Below are 19,567 nucleotides of genomic sequence, written 5' to 3' on the forward strand. Positions count from 1 at the left end.
GCTTCATCCCAGGACCCTGAGATCATGACCTGAGCCAAAGGTAGAGGCTTAATCTACTGAGTCACCCAGGTGTCCCCAAGTTGTCTTTTACTCTGGTTTTTGGTAAAATGAAAACACAGTTTTGTTCTTGGAGAACTGGTTCCCACACAGGAGCCCTTATTGAAATCAACTGTCTTGGGAACATAAACCCAAGAAGCACAGTACGTGAACTTCCTGCCTGGAAACGCTGGCTCTTCAGCCAGCAGGAAAGACTCTGGCGGAGGGACCGGGGCCCCACTCTTCAACAACACACGCCTCCAGCACGCATACAGCGGCTGAGGGACTCCGAGCTAGCCGTGGCTGGGGACTGTCACTGGAAGGGAAGGAGACCAGATACTAATTGGGGTTGTAGTGCCTTTTGAGTGACGGTCACTGAGAGTGACAGGATGGGAGCAGAAGGGGGCAGCTGGGGAAGAGTGGGAAGGATGGTTATGCCTCCCCCTAGGGGCCAAGGTCACAGCAAAATCAGTGGATCCTTCAGTCCCTCTGGAAAGGTGTAGCCACTGAGCAGGTGTGTGTGTATGTTTGCACATACACATGCATGCAGATGTGCACACTCGCAGAGCAGATATGGGGCACCTGGTCAACCCCGGCCTCTCTGTGGGTTCAGCCCCTTCTGGCCAATCCTTTGTCACCCTGAGGGCACCCTCGGAGCATGAGCAGGCTGGGCAGGGGGTTCCAGGCCAGAGCACTGTCTGGGAAGTGCGGGCGGCACAAGCTTCTGCCCCAGGGAGCGACTAGGCTGCTGGGGCTGGGGAACAGGGGGCGTTCTCTGGAGAGACTGACGAAGGCCAAAGAAACGAGGTTAGTCTGAGGATGCATTCTAGGCTGAGATATGAAAGTGTGCATATGAGGCTTTGAAACCAGGAGGGGAATGGCCTGCGAGCCAGAGACCTGGGCTGTGTTCTTCCACAGACCGCAGGGGATCCGCGGATGAACCACCGAATGCAGGATCATGGTGTTGGGCGTAAGGGGGAAAACGGCGGCGTGTGTGCAAAGCCCTGTGGTCAGGGCCTCTTCTCAAGACCTGGTCCAGGGGTGAGACATGTTCAGTTTGTCTCGCGCAGGAGGCTAGGAGGCTCTCGAAGCTGTTTCCGTCCTGACCCATGTGCCTCCAAGTGCGGAACCACAGTAGAAGCCTTCATTCGCGGAAGAGTTTCCAACGGGCGCAGTGTCCCTGGTGTGCCGGCCTCCTCACTGGCCTCGCCATCTCCCTGCTCACCCACCGGGCCTCTCTCACCGTTGGACATTCCTCTCCACCCTCGCGTGTCCGCAGGAGACCCACCGCGCACCACAAACTCTGACTCCGGAGGCTGTTTCCTGTGCAGCTGTATTAGCGACCCCCTCACCCTCATGCCCGTCGGACCTCACGGCTGAAGCACCACCTCCGTCCTGTCCGTTGAGGGCATCTGTCCATTGCGAGAGTCCTCAGAGAAAGAAGTCCTTCAGTGGCTGAGGAACCTGGGGAAGAGGAGGGTGCCGGAAGGTTGAGGCAGATAGACGTTGGTCTGTTGCTCTCATTCCTCAGTCTGTCCAGCCAGTGACATCCTACTGAACCCCGGGGGACCCAGCCCTGTGCCCGACCTGCTGGGATGCACGCAGGGCATGAGGGAGGAGGGCGGCGTGGTCGGGTGGCACAGCCTCCCTGGGGAGGTGGGAGTTGCACATGCAAACAGCAAGGAGACCACGCCAAGCCGCACCCATGGGCTGGTGGCGGAGAGCGAGGCAGACACAAATTGTGTCTCTGCAGCCGAATATCCTGCCATATGCCGGGGCTGGGCTCGGAAAATCAGAGAAGGCTTCTTGGAGGAGGAAGAGGAGGAAGGCAAATCATCTAGGCCACTTACATCTTTCTGGATGAGCTCAGCATACACCAAGCAGGCAGCAGAGATCAGCATGTCAGCCTCAAGGTCAATGAGGTTGTTGCAGGCCTGTGCCAGGAGAGGAAGCCAGGAGGAAGCAGGTCTCTCTCCCTGGGTACAGGCGGCTGCCTCCCACTTCCAGGGGACAAGGCCACTGCTCCTGGCAGTAGCTGGGGCCACCTGATCTCTCCCCAACCAGCCTGGCACAATGCCGAATTTTCACCTCAGGAATGTGGTATTTGTGGGGAGAATGGTAAGTGTCGTTTTCATACGGGGCTCTGAGGGGTACCGGGGTTCCCCTGAGGGTCTCAGGAGCTTCTAAGGAGAACTTGTTTTATAATTGGGCTGTCTCCCTAGATTTTTTTTTTTTTAACCTAGACTGCTTTTTAGCAATGTCAGAAAACTCTCGGTCTTTTGCCACAGGGGGACCCTAGGGCCCAGGGGGTTAACTTGGGAGGCAGTAAACCTAGAGGCTGAAAAGCTTTCAAGGCCTCAGTATCCTCCTATGCTAAATTAGGGCGCTGCTGTGATGGTTACTGTCCCGCTGCATCCGGCTTGTCATGAGACCAGCAAGTTGCTCAGGACAACCCAGTTCCTGCCAGGGCCGGAGGGCTGGGATGGCATGGGAGGCGTGGGAGGTGTGGGGGGTGGGGGAGGGGCTGGCCTGGCCCCAGGGTCCTCTCACCAGGAGAATGCCGTCGCTGGTCAGGCTCTCCTGCAGCACCTGCTCGCGCACCATCTGCAGCATGCTGTAGGCCACCAGCACCTGGAAGTTTCTGCAGGGTTTCCCTGTCAGCAGAACCTGCATATGGCCCATGAGTCTCAGCCCGGGCTTCCCGGCCCTTTGGGTGGTGAGGTGCCCACTGACCACAGACCTACCCGGGGTTGGCCATCCCTGGGCCACTGCTGACTCCCTCGCTCACTCAGGCAGGTGCTACCTCGGGGGATCCCAGGCATTGTGCTGGCTACTGGGGGACTCAGAGAAAAAGCTTTAGGGAATTCATTAGCTAGAGGAGGAGAGGATGCGAGAGGGAAGGAGGGAAAGAGAAAGGGAGAGGGAGGGAGGAAGGGGAGAGAGGAGGAGAAGGAGTGGAGCTTTGGCAAAGCAAAGGTTGATCAGTCAACAATCCAGAGGTGTCCCCAGGGGTCTGGGGGTGGCCGTGGACTTGGGCATGGCAACCAACAGGCCAGGAGGGAGGGGTAAGGCAGGTGGGAGTTGACTTGTGGGGCGCTGAATGCCAGGTGGAGTGTTGGGCTGGGCAGAGCAGAAGTGGGCAGTGGGTCTGTTCCCAAGGAGGTTCATGGGCCTATGGCCCGAAGGCCTGGGATCAAAGAATTGCACCTTTGACCTGTGCTCGGAGGGTCCCTCCTTCTCCAGGAGTGAGAGCTCACAGGGAGCCAGCACTCAAACGAAGGGGTAAGCAGAGGAAGGGGCAGCTGGGGATGTGGAACAGAGGGAGGCCTGCCGGGGTTAGAGTGGCAGGAAAGCCAGCCGGGCTTCCACCGCACAGGCTGAGAGCCCCTCCTTCTGCCCCCGCTGCCCTGAAGAAGGTCCTGGTGGGACCGGATGGACAGATGGACAGGCTGATGTTCTCGCCTTCTCCAACAAGGCCCCACAAACCCCAACCTGCTCAACTCCATCCCAAAGCAGCAATAAAGGGGAGGCAAGGAAACGGGCTTCCCCCCTGTTTGTTAAAGGGGTGGGGGTCTAGCCCCTCCGTCCAAGGAGGACTCACCTCCCAGAGCCTCCAGACGTCGTCGAAGGACTTGAAGGCCCGCTGGAAGCAGAGGCAGAACCAGGGGAAGAGGGACTGCACGGCCCCCGCCCCCTTCCCTCCTGTGGAGAGAGAAGCGGGGTGTCAGCCCAGAGGACCCAGTCGGGGAAACCAGGGGTGGCGCACTGATAGGCCGAACAGCAGGGCTCGAGAACACCCCGGGGAAATCCAAAATGCCTGGCTCTCACGTTGCCAGCTGTCTTCAGAGAATGTTTGCGGTGAATTGTCAACTGCCCGCGTTCCATCCCCACGTCTAGATGAACCCTCCTCCCGGACGGGAGAGAGGACCAAAGGCTCCCACCGCCAGGACAGGACTGGGGGCGGGGCCCTTCTCAGGCCCACCCTGTGGGCGGAGCTGTCCGTTTGCAGGAGGTTGGGGGTGGTCTACTCACTTAGGTGCTCCGCAAACACGGGGTCCAAGAAGTTGATCAGAGTGTTGAGCATATCCAGGTTCTTGCCAACTCCGATCTTGATAACACAGCTGTGCTCCTGAGAAAGATGGGCGGGAGCAACGGCAACCGAATCTTTTTTGGCTTGAGGGCCGGCCGGGGTCACCAGCGACTCAGTGCCGGAAGCCCTGTGTGTGGCTGGCTCCGGGCTGGGCTTGTGTCAGTATGAGCCTGATGGTGTGTGCGCAGGCGCACACTCACATCATGTCTGTGTCTCCGTGATCTGGGTGTGTAGGTGTGCTCTTTTATACATGTGTGTGCACCTATGTGTGTGTGTCGGGGTTGGGGATCCAGGGATGTCTCAGGTGCGGCTCTCAATGCAGCCAGCCCGGCTATGCGGACAGAACTAAGTGGGACGGGGAAGAGCATCAACCCATTGTTTCGGGGAGGGGGGAAGGGGTGAGGGTTGATTCTGGACAGCCGCTCCCAGACCACGAGGAAAGGTTTTCCAAGGGAGGGTGTTCTGGAGAAAGCCACTTCAAAAGCCCTCAACCTGATCACTGTGGGTGCATCTGGGGAGTAGCCAGTCCCCTGGTGGGGTGCATCTGGGGAGTAGCCAGTCCCCTGGTGGGTCTGAACTGTGGGTCATGTGAAAGGAGCAGTGAGAGAGGAGGCCAAAGATAGTCCTTGAATGCCCGGCCAAGGTTACCAGATCTTACTCTGGAAGCGACGGGGAGCCATGGAGGGTCTGTGGGAGCAGAGCCCTGTTTGGGGGGGGGGCGGAATGCCAGGAAGAAGCAGCCATTCCTGGGACCGGCCAGTTACACTCTTTCAAGGTTTGGTGAGAACTGGACCCAGAGCACCCTTCCAGCCCCCTCCTCAACTCCAATGCTTGCAACACACACAGCCCACCCCCCAATAAACTCACTGGGGTGAGTGTTGTCTGCCCAGGCTCCTCTGGGACCCAGAGGGCTGTTACGTGGCTGGAGGAAAGAGCCGGGGCTCCCATTGCCTGCCTGACCTCCGGGGGGTGTCTGGGGACTGGCAGGGAGGTGGGCCCTGAGCTCAGGCCCAGCCCTCACCGTTTTCTGCAGGAAGAACTGGAAAAGCCAGAAGGTCTCATGGTCGTGTTCTGCCATCAGCTGGAAAAGCATCACCATCTCGTGGAAGCCCTGCTGGTACTCTGGGTGGGGGAGAGGAGACAGTGAGGACAGGTGAGCCCGGGCTTGGTCAGGGAAGGGGTTCCAGGAAGGAACTGAGAAGGGGGGCTGAGGAGAGGTTCAGCCCCACGGCCCACCTGCCTGGGTATTGCAGACATAACTCAGGAGCAAGATTTTCTCTAGTCTCTTCTTGTCGATAATGACGTTGCCTAGGTGGTCTTTGTCGTAGAGTTTCTGAATGTCATACGCTAGGTTGGGGACAAGAGACAGGTCAGTGGCACCAGATGGCCTCAGCAGAGGGGCCATGAATGAGTTCATTCCCCCAAAGGGCAGGACCCAGGGCACCCTGGGGAGGAGATCGTGAAAATGACATCCGCCCACAAGGCTCTGTCCAGCACCACGCCCTGAGCTGCCTGGCTTTGTCCTCACCTCCGAATCTTTGACTAGGCCACACCCTCTGCCAGGAATGCACCCCCCCATCCCCGCTCCACTGGCCCCGTCCATTGAAATCCAGTCTTGTTCAAGGCCAAAGGGGAGAGATGAAGACAAAGCAGCAGGAACAGCATGCACTCAAGGGAATATGACGCCAGGCATGTAGGAGCCCCTAGGAGACATGATGGGTGGACTAACCAGGGTTTAGCCAGCAGAATTCCAGAATTCAAGGCCTCTGCCAGGAACCGGGAAACCATCCGCCCCTGCATATGACTGAGGAGCAGGCAGGCATGGCCTCAGGCTCTCCCGCCCTATCCAGCCCTGCCCACCCAACTCTGCTCACCAATGGAATTCCGAGTCTCCATAAAGTCCCGGTGCAGGTTTTCCAGAAGGGGCTGAATCTTTTTATACATCTCGCACAAGGCCTCATAGTTCTTCCTGGGCAGACAGAACTGAGGCTGGAGGAGACAGCCTTCTCCTCGCCAGTCAAGGACAGTCTGAGCAGCGCTCTCCACTAGGCTCTCCCTCTACCTGTGAGGCTTCCCTCATCTTGGTCTGCACCAGCCCTAACTGTGCTGTCCTGTGCTCATGTGCCCCCAGAAGGCAGCATGGAGGCAGGTTCAGTCTTGTGGCCCTAGGGGTCTCACAGCTGTTCCTGATTTCTGGCTCCACAATTAATAACTGGGAGTTTGCAACAAGGGTGAGGCCTTGGGGACATCATGATCCCTCTCTAAGACTCAGTTTCCTCTTCCGTAGAATGGGGATCATCCTGGCACCTTGGACTTGCAGTCAGAAGGCCTGGATGAGGCAGTGTTTAGTGTCCGTCATTAGGACGTGCTTAGGTGCTGTAGGAGGCTGGTGACCCTTCAAAGCCATATCTACACCTTAACTACTAAATCTTGCGAATGTGAACTTACTCAAAAAAGGGCTTTTGTGGATGTAATTAAGGATCTCGAGATGAGATCAATCTAGATTATCTCAGTGGACCCTAAATCCAGTGACAAGTGTCCTTCTTAGGACACGAAGAGACACAGAGACAGAGGGGAGAGGAGCAGTCCGTGTGACCATGGAGGCAGAGTTGGGAGGAGTCCCCAAAGTCACAAAAAACCTCAGAGGCAGGGGAGGACTCTCCCCTAGAGCCTTCAGGGAGTGGGGCGCTGCTGGCACCTTGCTTTTGGGCTTTTGGACTCCAGAAGTGAGGGAATAGATTCCCACTGTTGCAAAACCCTATTTGTGGTGCCTGTGACAGCAGCCTTGGGGAGCTAACACGGGCTCTTGTCAGGGCTCTCGAGCTTTCCAGGCCAGCCCTCAGTTCCCTTACTGCCCTGAATGGTTCTCCACTGGCCCTTTGTGCATGAATCTTCAGCTCAACTAGGCTGCTTAGGCCCTAGGAGAGGAAGGGATGGGGTGGTGGCGGGGCGAGGAGCTGTTGGGATCAAGCCCCTTCCGGGCCATCTGTGCATGGCTTAATGGAGCTGAGCGGGAGGGTGCTGGCCCCTCCCGTGTTCACGCCCTGGGTCAGGAGCACAGGGGCGGTTTTGTCTCTTAGAATAAGAAATCCATTGGGGGGAAGAAGACTGCAATTGTCAGGCTGGGATGGGCACTGTCACCTACCCTCCCCTGACAGGGTCTGGAATGTTCTACCTCCTTGTACTGTCCACGGTGAGCCGCTCATCCTGGGAGCTCTGCCATGAGTAGTAGCCCGTGAGGAACTTCCAGGCTTCTGTCCTCACGAAGGGGTGCAGACCCTGGGGTGGGGGCGAGAGGTCAGGAGACCTCCAGATGCCTGCCAAGAGGGTGTCTCCAAATGCCACGCCTGCCCCTTGCCCACCCGTGCCCTCCAGTGCCAGGGCAAGGCCTTGGGGACCGTACCCGCTCCAGGATGTTCACACAAATGAGGTCTCGTGATTTGGCCAATAGACCGTTCTCATCGAAGAAGCCATCCCATTCTGTCTTGTCAATGGGTGGTTTTCTCTTCGCCTGGCAAGGACAATCACTTCAGCCCTCTGTTAGGAACCTTTGGCTTTTCTTTTTAAGTTTGATTTTTTTTTCCTCATCCTATCATCTGGATTTTGCAATATGAATCAAGTTCCCTGTTTCTGACTCACTTCCAGAAATCTATCCTAAAGAAATTACTGCAAAGTTATAGAAAAATGCTGAATACACAATAATTTTCATGGCGCATTACTTACCAAAAGGAAAAACCACACGTGCTCTAACATGCAGTAAGGGAATAGTTAAATAAACTATAATTTATATGCTCAATGGAATATTGTGAGGCATTAAAAAAATGGGGCTTACAGGGAATGAAAACCTGGAAACATTAAAATGTTAACAGAAAAAAGCAGAATACAAAATTATACATTCAGTATCTAGCCTCTATCCTCTCTATGTGCTATACTCCCCGTAGACCTGTTACGTATTATGAAAACTATGCCTTATATAGTCTAATGTATAGTGCATTAATCACTAGGGCAATTCTGTTATGGAAAAAACTGAAAACAAACAAACAAACAAAACCAACAACCGACCAAAAGCGAGAGTGATTATCTTGAAGAAATGGGGTCCTATATCATCTTTTCCTTCTACTTGTGTTTTCAAACTTTTCTGTAATAATGCCTACGAATTTGATAGTGGAAAGATATAAAATAAGCGCTAAACACTCCCATGAGCTAACTTTTGCCTTTCCTGGAAGAGTCAAAGAGTTCATCGTAAGAAATGGCTTCTGGTTTACATAAGAGGTGTGTGTGTGTGTGTGTGTGTGTGTGTGTGTGTGTGTGATGGGGGAGGTGAGGACACTGCTTGGGAAGTAATTAAAAATGCTCATAAGACAGTAATCAGGAGGTAAGAGCTCCTGCCAGAATGGGGAAGCTTCCTCGAGGAAGCCTTTATTGGAGAGAAGCGCATCTTGAAATGCCATTATTGCAGGCACGAGGACGGGCTGATGGACAGAGCTTGGCAGGTGACTCGCCCTGTGTGATAGGCACACTCCCAACTCCCCAGGGATATACAGGGATATACACCCGAACACGCCCATGTGTGACTCAAATTGAATTTGCATAGGAGTCCCCTGAGAATCTTCCTAAAAAGCAGATTCTGACTCTGAGGGTCAAGATGACGCGTTTCTAACAAGCTCCCAGGAGATTGCTGCTGCTGCTGGTCCAAGGACTGAGAGAGAGGAAGCTGTTAGAAGTCGCTTTAGCCCTGGAAATTAAAAAAAAATCAGTACCCATGGGCCCAGATTGGCGGTCATTTCCACTAATGCCACATTTGATAGGCATGGATTGAGCCCCTTAGTAATGCCTCCAGGATCTATCTTCTGAACCGAAATAGGACACAGGGGCCCAAGAAGATACGAAAAAACAAAACAAAAACAAAACAAACAAAAAACCCAACTCCACCCTCATTGTTGGCCTAACCTTGGGAAGCAGGCTCTGTCTGATGTCATGCCCCAGTCGCATAGACACTGTTGTCTGAGCAGAGCCCGGCTTCCGACCCTCAACCTGCCATCGTGTTCTCCCAACCTATATTCGGACTGCGACACTCAGCGTGAACCGTGGCAGGAAGCAAGAGAGAGTAGGCAACGTTGGGCTGCATCCTGGGGTCCTTAATCATGAAAGGGAACTTTGGCAGTGCATTTCCATAGAATTCTTAGTCAATTTATCAATTTCTACGGTAAAGGCAGCTGTAATTTTGATAGGGACTGTGCTGAATTTATAGGTCAGTTTGGGGAGAATTGACCATAATACTGAGCTTTCTGACCCATGATCATGGTATATTTCTCCATCTGTTTAGGTCTTCTTTAATTTCTCTCAGCATTGTTTTGTAGGTATGTAGCTTTTTCATGTATTTTGTCAGATATATAGCTAAATATTTTGGGTTGGGGGTATGTTATTGTGAAAGGTGTTATTTTTAAACTTTCAACTTCTAATTGTTCATTGCTAGTATGTAGAAATACAATTTTTAAAAAAATTTTTATTTTTTTATTAACATGTAATGTATTATTAGACCCAGGGGTACAGGTCTGTGAATCGCCAGTTTTACACTTCACAGCACTCACCATAGCACATACCCTCCCCAATGTCCATAACCCAACCACCCTCTCCATTGCTCCCCTCCCCCAGCAACCCTCAGTTTGTTTTATGAGATTAAGAGTCTCTTATGGTTTGTCTCCCTCCCAATCCCATCTTGTTTCATTTTACAATGGGTTTTTATATATTGATCTCGTATCCTGCCACGTTGTTAACCTCACTTATTAGTCTTAGTAGCCTTTGCGGATTCCATGGGGATTTATTATAGAGGCCAACAATGAGCAAACTGCAACCCATGGGCCAAATCTGGCTTGCAACCTGTCTTGTTTTTTCTTTTTTTTAAATAAAGTTTTATTGGCACACAGCCGTGCCCATTCATTCATGTATCCGTCGATGGCTGCTTTCACGCTAAAAAAGCAGAGTGAAGGGACGCCTGGGTGGCTCAGTTGGTTAAGCAGCTGCCTTCAGCTCAGGTCATGATCCCAGCGTCCTGGGATCGAGTCCCACATCGGGCTCCTTGCTCGGCGGGGAGCCTGCTTCTCCCTCTGCCTCTGCCTACCACTCTGTCTGCCTGTGCTCACTTGCTCGCGCTCTCTAACAAATAAATAAATTAAAAAAAAAAAAAAAAGCAGAGTGAAGAGGCCCCTGGGTGGCTCAGTCTGTTGCGCACCTGCCCTCAGCTCAAGTCATAATCCCGGAGTCCTGGGATCAAGCCCTGCATTGGGCTCCCTGCTCAGGGAAGGAGCCTGCTTCTCCCTCTTCCTCTGCCCCTCCCTCTGCTTGTGCTCTCTCTCTCTCTCAAATAAATAAATAAAAATCTTTAAAATAGCAGAGTTAAGTGGTTGCAACAGAGACATATGGCACAAAAAGACTAACATATTCTGTATTTCTCTATTTAGGTCTTTTTAAATTTATCTCGGCATTATTTTGTAGGTATGTAGGCTGTTCATGTATTTTGTTAGATTTATCCCTAAATATTTTCGGTTAGGGGGATGTTATTGTAAAAATTTATTTATTTATTTATTTATTTATTCATTTATGAACTGGCTAGACCTCCCGTTGCAGAGGTAAATAAACACGGTGAGAGCAGGTATCTTTGCTCTGTTCGCAGTCTTAGAGGAAAAGCATTCAGACTTTCATGACTCAGCATAATATTCACAGCAGGCTTTTTGTAGCTGCCCACTATCAGGTTGAGGAAGCTCTGTTCCACTGCTAGTTTGCTGGGAGTTCTTATCAGGAATGGCTATTGGATTTTTTCAAACAATACTCTGCATCTGTTGAAATGATCGTACAGTTTTTGTTTCTTAGTTTGTTAATACGGTAAATTATGTTGCATGCTTCTGAATGTTGAATCAGCCTTGCATTGCTTGGACAAACCCCACTGGTGATATGTTATCCTTTTTATACATTATTGGAGACTATATGCTTAATTTTATTTCAGATCTTTGCATCAGTGTTCACGTGAGATATTGGTCTACAATTTTCTCTTCTTGTAATGTCTTTGATTTGGTATCAGGGTCCTACTGGCTTCATCGGAGGAGTAGGGATGGGTTCCCACTTTAAAATTTTCAAGCATAGTTTGTATTGAATAGGTAACATTTCTTTCTTCAATATTTAATATAGTTCACCAGTGAAGACTCCAAGGCCTAGAGTGTTTTTTGTGAGAAGATTTAAAAAAAAAACATTTTTTTATTAGATTGAGGGATGGAATCAGAAGAAAAAAAATTTTTTTACTTAAAAAATTGAGATTTATAGGAACAGGGCATTTTCCTTCTAATTCACTTTTAAAAATAAAAGCAGGTAATACAGGAAGCAACAAGGAATTCACAAAAGCATAAAGCACAAAAATGATAGAAACCCAAATAAATCAATTATGAAAATAAATGTATTATATTCTCTGATTTACAAAACATTGATGATGTACCAGGCACTGTTCTAGGCACTTCGTACTTATCATTTAATCTTTGCAGCCACCTACAAGGTAGGTGTGGTTATTTATTTTTTTAAGATTTTATTTATTTATTTGAGAGACAGGGGACACAAGCAGGGGGAGCAGGAGAGGGAGAAGCAGACTCCCTGCCAAGCAGGGATCCTGACGTGGGGCTCAATCCCAGGGCCCTGAGATTGTGACCTGAGCAGAAAGCAGATGCTGCACCGACTGAGCCATGCAGGTGCCCCTGCATGTAGGTGTGGTTATCACACTATTTTACTGATCAGGGAACTGAGGCTGGGAGAGGGGGTTATTTAGTATATCAGAGGTCATACAGTGAATATCAGGGCTGATATTTGAACACAGAGCTGTTTGGCATCAGAATCAGGGTGTTTAGCCTGGGGGGATATGTAGTCCCCGAGGTACTGGATACTCTTCTTCAGCTCTGCAGTAGCTTTTCTTCTAGTCACTGATAGGTAGACCAGTTGTGAAAGTCTCCCACCCTTACGGTGTGCTTCAACAGGTTAAAGCTCTCCACCAGCAAACGCAACACCATGGCCGTGTTTCCTCTAGAATAGCCCAGGCCAGAAGTAGGAGTCCTAAGTGGTTCGGTTTCTCTAGCATCTTCCTGCTATGGGAGGGCTTGGCTGCAAGCATATATCACCCTACCCTCTTCTATTCTGAATCATTGTGTTAAGGATTTTCTCTAATATTTTAATTTTTAAATTTTTTAAAAAGATTTAGTTATTTATTGGAGAGAGAGAGAGAGAGAGAGAGAGAGAGCACACAGAGGGAAAGGGAGAAGCTTGCTTCCCGCTGAGCAGGGAGCCTGACTCTGGGCTCCATTGCGGGACCCTGGGATCATGACCTGAGGCAAAGGCAGATGTTTAACCGACTGAGCAACCCAGGTGCCCCCTCTAATATTTTTAGTAAAATAGGAAAGCGACTGGAGGATAAGGCAAGCTTTCCAGGAGGGCTTCTGATGCCTTGTTGCTCTGAAAACTCATAGCAACAGGGTCCCCAGTAGGCGTAGGAAGGGTCACTGGCTGCTTATGGTTCTCAACCTCTTCTACTCTGGTTCCCTTGAGGGACAAGATATACCCCCAACAGTAAGAGTGGCTCATCATGTCAGTGATTCTCATCCAGGGGAGGGCAGGGTGGCCAAGCAGGGAAGGAGTATTAAAATTGGGGTGGAGGAGGCATACGTGCCACTTGAAATTTACCAGGGTGATTATTACCAGCCCAGGTATGGGGGTGTGTCATCAGTATAGCATAGTGATTAAATGAATGGTTTGAGACAATGGTTCTCAAACTTAGCTGCACATCAGACTCACTTGGAGCCCTTGTTAAAACATAGATCACTGGACCTCACCCTGGGAATTTCTGGTTCGGGACACCTGGGGATCAAGAGCCTGCATTACAAGTTTCCCGTTGATGTTAATGGGGCAGTTTGGGGCACCACATTTTGAGAGTCACTGATTTGGAAGATGAACTCCACAGTCTGGGTCTAAATACCAGTTCTGCCACTTACCAGCTGCGTGACCTTAGGCAAGTTGCTTTGTCTCTGTGCCCCAACTTTCTCATAAAACAAAGATAATAGAATCATCCACTTCATATAGGTTTACGGTGAGAATAAATGACTATAGATAAAGCCTATAGAACAGTTGTGGTACATACTAAAGGCTATGTGACTGTTCGTTATTTTATTATTAACACTCTGTAAGTTCAGATAAATGAGTAAAGATATAAAGAAAATCCAAATCAAGACCTGGTGACAATTTGCAATAAAACCATAACATTTAAAACTCAGGGAGAGAGGTACCCATTTTGCCTCTCGGCTTTCTTATGTATTAATCATTAGGATTAATGAAACTTGAGATTGGTTATGGTCATCATAATTAGTTGTTATGATTTTGAAAAATACACCGTGTGAACTTTTATGACTGAGGCTGACTTTTAATGAAAAGATATATCTTGTTGAGTGGGCTTGAAACCATCTGCTAACAAAGGCATTACTGCCACCTGGTGGCAGCATACCAAAATTGTTGGCAAAAACACCAAGGAAAATTTATCAGCATCTCTACGATTGAAATTGCAAATCTAGAAGTCATTAAAGTTAGACCGTGACATATGGGGAGAGGTAACTGGCTTAGAAAGAAGGGTGAAAGGGAGGAAGGGGACCTGTGTTTTTCAGTCCTGATGTAAGATCAAGGTACAACTTACCCTGCTCAACCTTGTAGACCAGATCAGTGTTCTAGCCCTTCCCATCCCACAGAGGAAAGCCACATGCAAACCAGAAGTTGGGGAAGGATGGACTAAACACATACCAGGATGAAGGAGGCTGACCACCTGGCAGAGAGGCTGTTTTCTGGAGAAAGGGTGGTCATGGGCCCTGCTGGATATCTTCAAAGCAGCTTCTGACCAGAGCTCACTTGGAGCCCTAAAGGATGCTTAATTAACAGGGGAAAGTGATCTTCCTTTTAGGGAATGAATTTCATTCCCAGGAGGAACTTAGCCTCTCCCTGACCTCCTACAGCTGAACAGAGCCGGGCAGCGTGTGTCACAATGCCCCTGGAACCTTCATCACAATGACCTTGAAACATGGGAGCGCTCAGCCTCAGAGGTAACACACACGCAGGAACCAACCTAAAGCTACTGGTCAGCCAGAAAAATCACAGGACATCCTGTGTACCTGTCCTGTACACAGGACACAGGATGTACAGTGGAGGGTGGGGATAAGAACATGCAGATCAGGGTGCTGGGCAGGTCGGGGGAGGTTTCCTAGGAAAGGTGGGCCAGGAAGCCTTCCTCCCTGTCTCTGGGTATCCCTCCTCTGGCTCGCTCCCCTTGTTATCCCACAGATCACTGCCCAAACCCAGATAACACCTAGAATCTGAGCTTCAGGTCTCTCGGGTATTGATTCCCGGAATTCGGAATCAGTTGTCTGGGTTGGGGGCCTGGGGGCCTGTATTTTGAAAAACTTTCCAGGTGATTCAGTGTCAGTATGTGTATCTGATTGCTAGCTTCTGGGGTTAGATACCCGTCTTATTTTTTCTTATATCCAGAGCACTTAAGACAGTGCCTGCATGACTGAATGAGTGACTTAACTGAGTGGAAGAATAAGCGAAACTCTCTTAGATCTCATCTCACTGTCCTCTCTGAAGGAATTACAGAGATTTCTATATGGGCCTTGTCTCCCTTCCTACCCTGGGTTCCTCAGGCCAGGGTCAATGCCTGATTCCTTTGTGCTTTCCTCCCTGTACCAATCCCTGCAGCCTGGCACTTGGCAGGTTCTCAGTATTTGCTGAATGAATCGGAGATGTTGGCTCCTCTTGGCTCTGGCCTCACTGGTTCTCTACCTTAAGCATTGCTTGCGTCTCTACCCAGGTCCCGGCCGTGAAAGCCATCTGGCTTGAAAGCATCCATAGTCTTTAAGAGATGCTAGTAATTAGATCAACCAATTTGGAATCAGGAACTTGGAGGTGGAATTTGGACTCTGACCTTAAATTTGGATATTCCCCCCTTCGGATCCTTGGGTCCCCCAGCCGTGAAAGCAGAATACAGTCCACCTCCAGCTCTCACATCCTTATTAACATAATGAATCAGCATCCACACAGAACTCTTTAGTGGACACAATTCATTGTCTCATTTACTGTTACTGTTCTGCTAGCTTGCGGCACTGTGGGGGTCCTTCTAAATCAAAACACCTAATCCTCTTCCTTCCTCCCCGACTCCTTGCCAGCCTAGGAAAGCATTCTAGCATCGTCCCCTTAATCTGCCACCCCTAGGTCTTCTTGGAGGGGGCGGTGGGTGGCTTTGAGCAGGAGGGGGTGGCATGAGGATGGGGCAGCCTCCCACAGCAGGGTGCCTCCATTCTGAGGTCTGCGAGAAGCTTTGAGAAGCTTCCAGAGCAAATGTCCAGAGCAGGAGGCATGGCATGGGGCATTACTCACCATTTGGGATTATCTATGCCTCTGTTCCTCCACATTAAAGATGTCGACAACTGAGAATTAACTGCAATTTTTCCCTAAGAAGCTCGGGGATCAGGCAGGGAGTTGGAAAAACTGTGTGCTAAATCTGACGTGGCTTCTAAAACGAACACGATAGCTATAGATCGTCTACTGAACTTCCTTTCACCTCTGGCTCCTTGTCTGTAAATTGTAGATAATCACCGGGGCCCAAATTACCTGGTATAGTTTGGTCATGTTACAAAAGCGCCAGAGCACACATGGAGGCTTAATAGTCAAATGGAATTGCAGGACACTGAAGCAAGAATGTTGATCCCCTTTACTCCTGCTGCTGAAACTTACAAGGGATTTACATGTGTCAATCTCAGGGCTGAATGGTCTTTACCGCGTCCATTTATTTACGTAATTCCCCAAATTCTTTACATTCTCCCCCATCACTTTTCTTTTATGCATTTCCCCCTCCTTGACAGCAGCGCAGTTTTACTGCTTTAAATTTCTGTGCCCGGGGGTTCTTCAGGGGACAAGAATCCCAGCTTATCGAGCATTATTCTTGGTAGAGGAGTATGGGCAAAGCTTGGAGAGATCGAGAATTGGCATTAAGTCCTGGGAGGGAACAAGGCTCCCAGCCCACCTTCTCTTGGGAGAATCTGGGTTGTCCTTTGGCTGAAGGGGGTGGTGGTAAGGCGGGAAGGTGGCGGGAAGGTGTGGAAGGTGTTTGGCGAAGACTCTCTCCTCCTCAGAAGTGCAGGGCCCACGCAGTAAGAAAGCTCATGGGCTTTGGTGCCAGAAAAACCCAGGTTCAAATCCTGATCATGCCGCCTGACCAACCACGTGACCTTGGCCACACCTACTGGGAAAGGCATGGAGGCTTTCCACCTCTGCTTGACCACTCGGGAGTGGGCACTGGGCCTGGGACACTTCCTTACCAAGAGACGGGGAGTCCTCATAGCCTGGGCTGGATTTATCACCTCCTGTGGGAATGTCTGTCCCTCTTCCAGATTCAGTGTGCGCTCCTTTGTTCTGCATAAGTATGTGGGTTAAGTGGCGCCTGGTCAATCTCTTCCCAGTGGGAAGGGAGCGGGGTCCTTTGTCTGCAGCAGGAGAGGCGTGCGTGCAGATCATAGCCCTGTGTTGGCTGGAGGACCAGACCCACTGGCCACAGGGGACTAATGCCCACTGCTGAAGTGGATCCCAATCGGTCTCCTGGCGTGAGCATCTCCTTATTTCCTCCAGGGCCTGTGTGAGTAGTGTCTTTGCTGGGGATGCTGACACCTGCAAACCACGGAGTGGGTAGGCATCTCGCTATGCTTGTTACTGGTGGCGGGCATTGCTGTGCAACTCGCTCTCCTCCATGCAGGGGACCTCCTCCCTAACCGTGGTTTTGCTCTTACCCTTATTGAGGGGGGTCACAGGAAGGGAGAGATGTGATACTACCTCACGGAACTGAAGGGTAAGTGAAGCCGTGTGCATAAAGAGGCCGGCCTGGGCCTGGAGCACAGGGCCATGCGTCCATGCTATTTATCACTAACCTCAGCATCTCTATTTTTGTTAGGGATGCCCGGATATGTCCATAAAAGTCACTATGAACTAGACTCAAGTCAAAGGGCTGCCTGCTTCCGTGAGGCTTCTCGAAACATCTGTGTGAAAGTTCAAAGATCCTGTAAGCTGGTCAGTTTTTGCCTCTCTGCTTTTCTCCAGGAACCTAAGGACCAGGATTACTACCCAAGCGGACTGCGGCAATTATGAAAAATTAAGTTCCCTCGAGCTCCTTATGTCAACACGACATACCACCACTCTGTGCCATGTGATGGGACTGTGTCCCTGTAACAGCGATCTGCCAGCCCCTTCAAAGGACATCTCCCCATGACCGTCCACATCCCGGCCATGCTAGTTCTTGGTGTAAATCACACACATTTTATCTCATCGCAAAGTGCCAATGATCTTTTATGCTCAGGCTGCATTTTTCTCTTTGCCCCTCATTGTGAGGAACCGGGATAAGTTTAGCTTCCCCACAGCAGGTTTCCTGCCCTCGCCCCCATGGAGTGCGGTATTTCTGACTAAGCCGAAGACAGCTGCACGTCATCTGTCACTAATGTGAGGGAAGCAGGGAGCGGGGAGCTGGGGCTGCAGGTGGCTGTCCTCCGAGCACCATGGTAGCTGGAATCCCCCAGAGAAGCAGCCAGCCATGCTGAAGTCCGCTGAGCCAGTCAGAGTGCTAAGGGGTCATTCGCTGCATGTTGGGTCATTATCAAGGTCTTGGGGAGACCCCACTTCCCTCCAGTCAGTTGAAGATGATACTTCTATGACCTCCCATTCAGCTGTCATACGCACCAGAAATAACCCACAGGAGCAACGTGGGGCTGAGAATCCTCCAGAATCATCAAAAGAGAGCCACTCTGCCCTGGGCAGCGGGGCTTGAGTCCCCGTGAACTCCCTGCTGCTCCGAAGGGGCCTTGCCCTATAGGGGGTCCTCATCATGGATCTCCCTGACCCCTGACTTCTAGCCCTTAGCTCTGACTCTCCCTGGCGATGGCTGTCATGTCTGCTGATCATTTGGCCCCCAGAAGTTCCCTGTTGTCCTCAGACATGCAGACCACAGGGCCTTTGCTATCTACCTCAGGGGAAGTGCTTTACAACCATCAGTGCTCTTCTGGACCAACCTGTGAGGATGGCAGAAGCCCAGAGAGGTTGTTACTTGCCTGGGATCACCCAGCGAGTAAGTGGGGAGTCAGGAACCACCTACCTCCACCCAGCTTTGCCACCAGCCGAACTCTGTCACACTGGCAGGAGGGGGCATCTTGCAGGAGTAAACCCCTTGCTGGCTCAGGGGACTGTGATCCCACAGCCCACTGGGGAGGAGGGGGTCTGCCATCACTCCTTCAGATTCTGAACTTGGTATTCCGGTATTCCATCCAGATCCAGAGCAGGTGCTGTGGATAGGGGGAGGGAGGCAGAAGTGCTACCATGTAGCTTTTAAAGGCCAATGGAAAGAGTGAAATGGGGAGGAAAAAGGACAAGAAATTCCAGCAAACTCCAGGGACTGCTAATGGAGAGAAATAATGTGGCTAATTACATCTCTGAAGGCTATCTGTTCCAAAATGAATTTTTAATGAAAAAATAATGCATTCTCCCTGCTGCTTGCATCAGGGAGGGAAGGGACTGAGCAGAGCCTCCCAGGGCAGGCCACAGCAGCTGTGCGCGCCGGCGCCTCTCACCACTTCACTGGTCTCTTCCCAGCATCCTCGTCCCTGGGTTGCCTATGAAGCAGCCTCCCCCCAAAGTTGCAGAACCAGCTGGGGGCCCTCCTGTGCCCTGGGATCCAGGAACCCCAGTGCGGACTAAGACCTGTAGCTAACATCCTCACTGCCTCAAAGCTCTGGGTTTTTCTCCAGCAGCTCCCCAGGAGGCCTTCCCTGGTGTGTGGGGGGTGGTATTCCTCTGCCTTCTCCCTCTCTTCTCTCCCCACCAGCAAGTCACGGATCTTAAATCCAGAGGTGTAAAGCTCCTTATGTGGAATGATATGCTTGTCTCGAACATTCCAAACACATCTGTTTGGTAAGTGTGTGTTTTGCAGGAAATGAGCCCACTCTCCCCCTCCCAGGGATAATCTATCGAGGAAAATGGGGGGAGAGAAGCATGAGTTTCAGAGTTCAACAGATCTGGGTTCAGATCCTAGTCTTGCAACTTACTTGTGGTGTGACCCAGGGCAAGTGATTTAATTTTGCAGACTCAGTCTCCTTACCTATAAAATGGGGTAACACTATCTATTATTGTGAAGTTTAAATAATGTCTATAAAGTGCACAGCACAGCATCTGGCACAGCCCGAGCCATTGTTTGTGTTGCTATTATTTGCCCCAGAGTGCACCCAAGCTAACCCTGAATCTCCACCCACCCAGGAAACTCCAGAACTACACACTACACCCCTCAAATTCAGGAGTACACCAGCCCCCCTGAAATGCAAGACCTCATGCTTCCAAATC

The 19,567-nt window shown here is 50.8% G+C and overlaps 1 protein-coding gene across 2 annotated transcripts; it reads right to left on the reverse strand.

The window, feature by feature from the left end:
* Positions 1-1,467: 1,467 nt before the first annotated feature.
* Positions 1,468-14,005, reverse strand: TBC1D21 (TBC1 domain family member 21; the record flags this gene model as incomplete). 2 transcript variants are annotated; one of them, XM_080808439.1, is made up of 11 exons in its annotated part: positions 1,468-1,500; positions 1,887-1,970; positions 2,587-2,703; positions 3,638-3,738; positions 4,069-4,165; positions 5,148-5,248; positions 5,363-5,473; positions 6,001-6,095; positions 7,302-7,405; positions 7,530-7,637; positions 13,946-14,005. In XM_080808439.1, the coding sequence occupies 11 exons, from the start codon at positions 14,003-14,005 to the stop codon at positions 1,468-1,470; spliced, it is 1,011 nt and encodes a 336-aa protein (XP_080664565.1). The 2 variants fall into 2 exon arrangements, with proteins under 2 accessions (XP_080664565.1, XP_080664566.1); XM_080808440.1 differs by lacking the exon at positions 7,530-7,637.
* Between the last annotated feature and the right edge of the window lie 5,562 nt (positions 14,006-19,567).

Source organism: Martes martes, assembly GCF_963455335.1.
Source record: "Martes martes genome assembly, chromosome: 7".
Classification (NCBI taxonomy): domain Eukaryota; kingdom Metazoa; phylum Chordata; class Mammalia; order Carnivora; family Mustelidae; genus Martes; species Martes martes.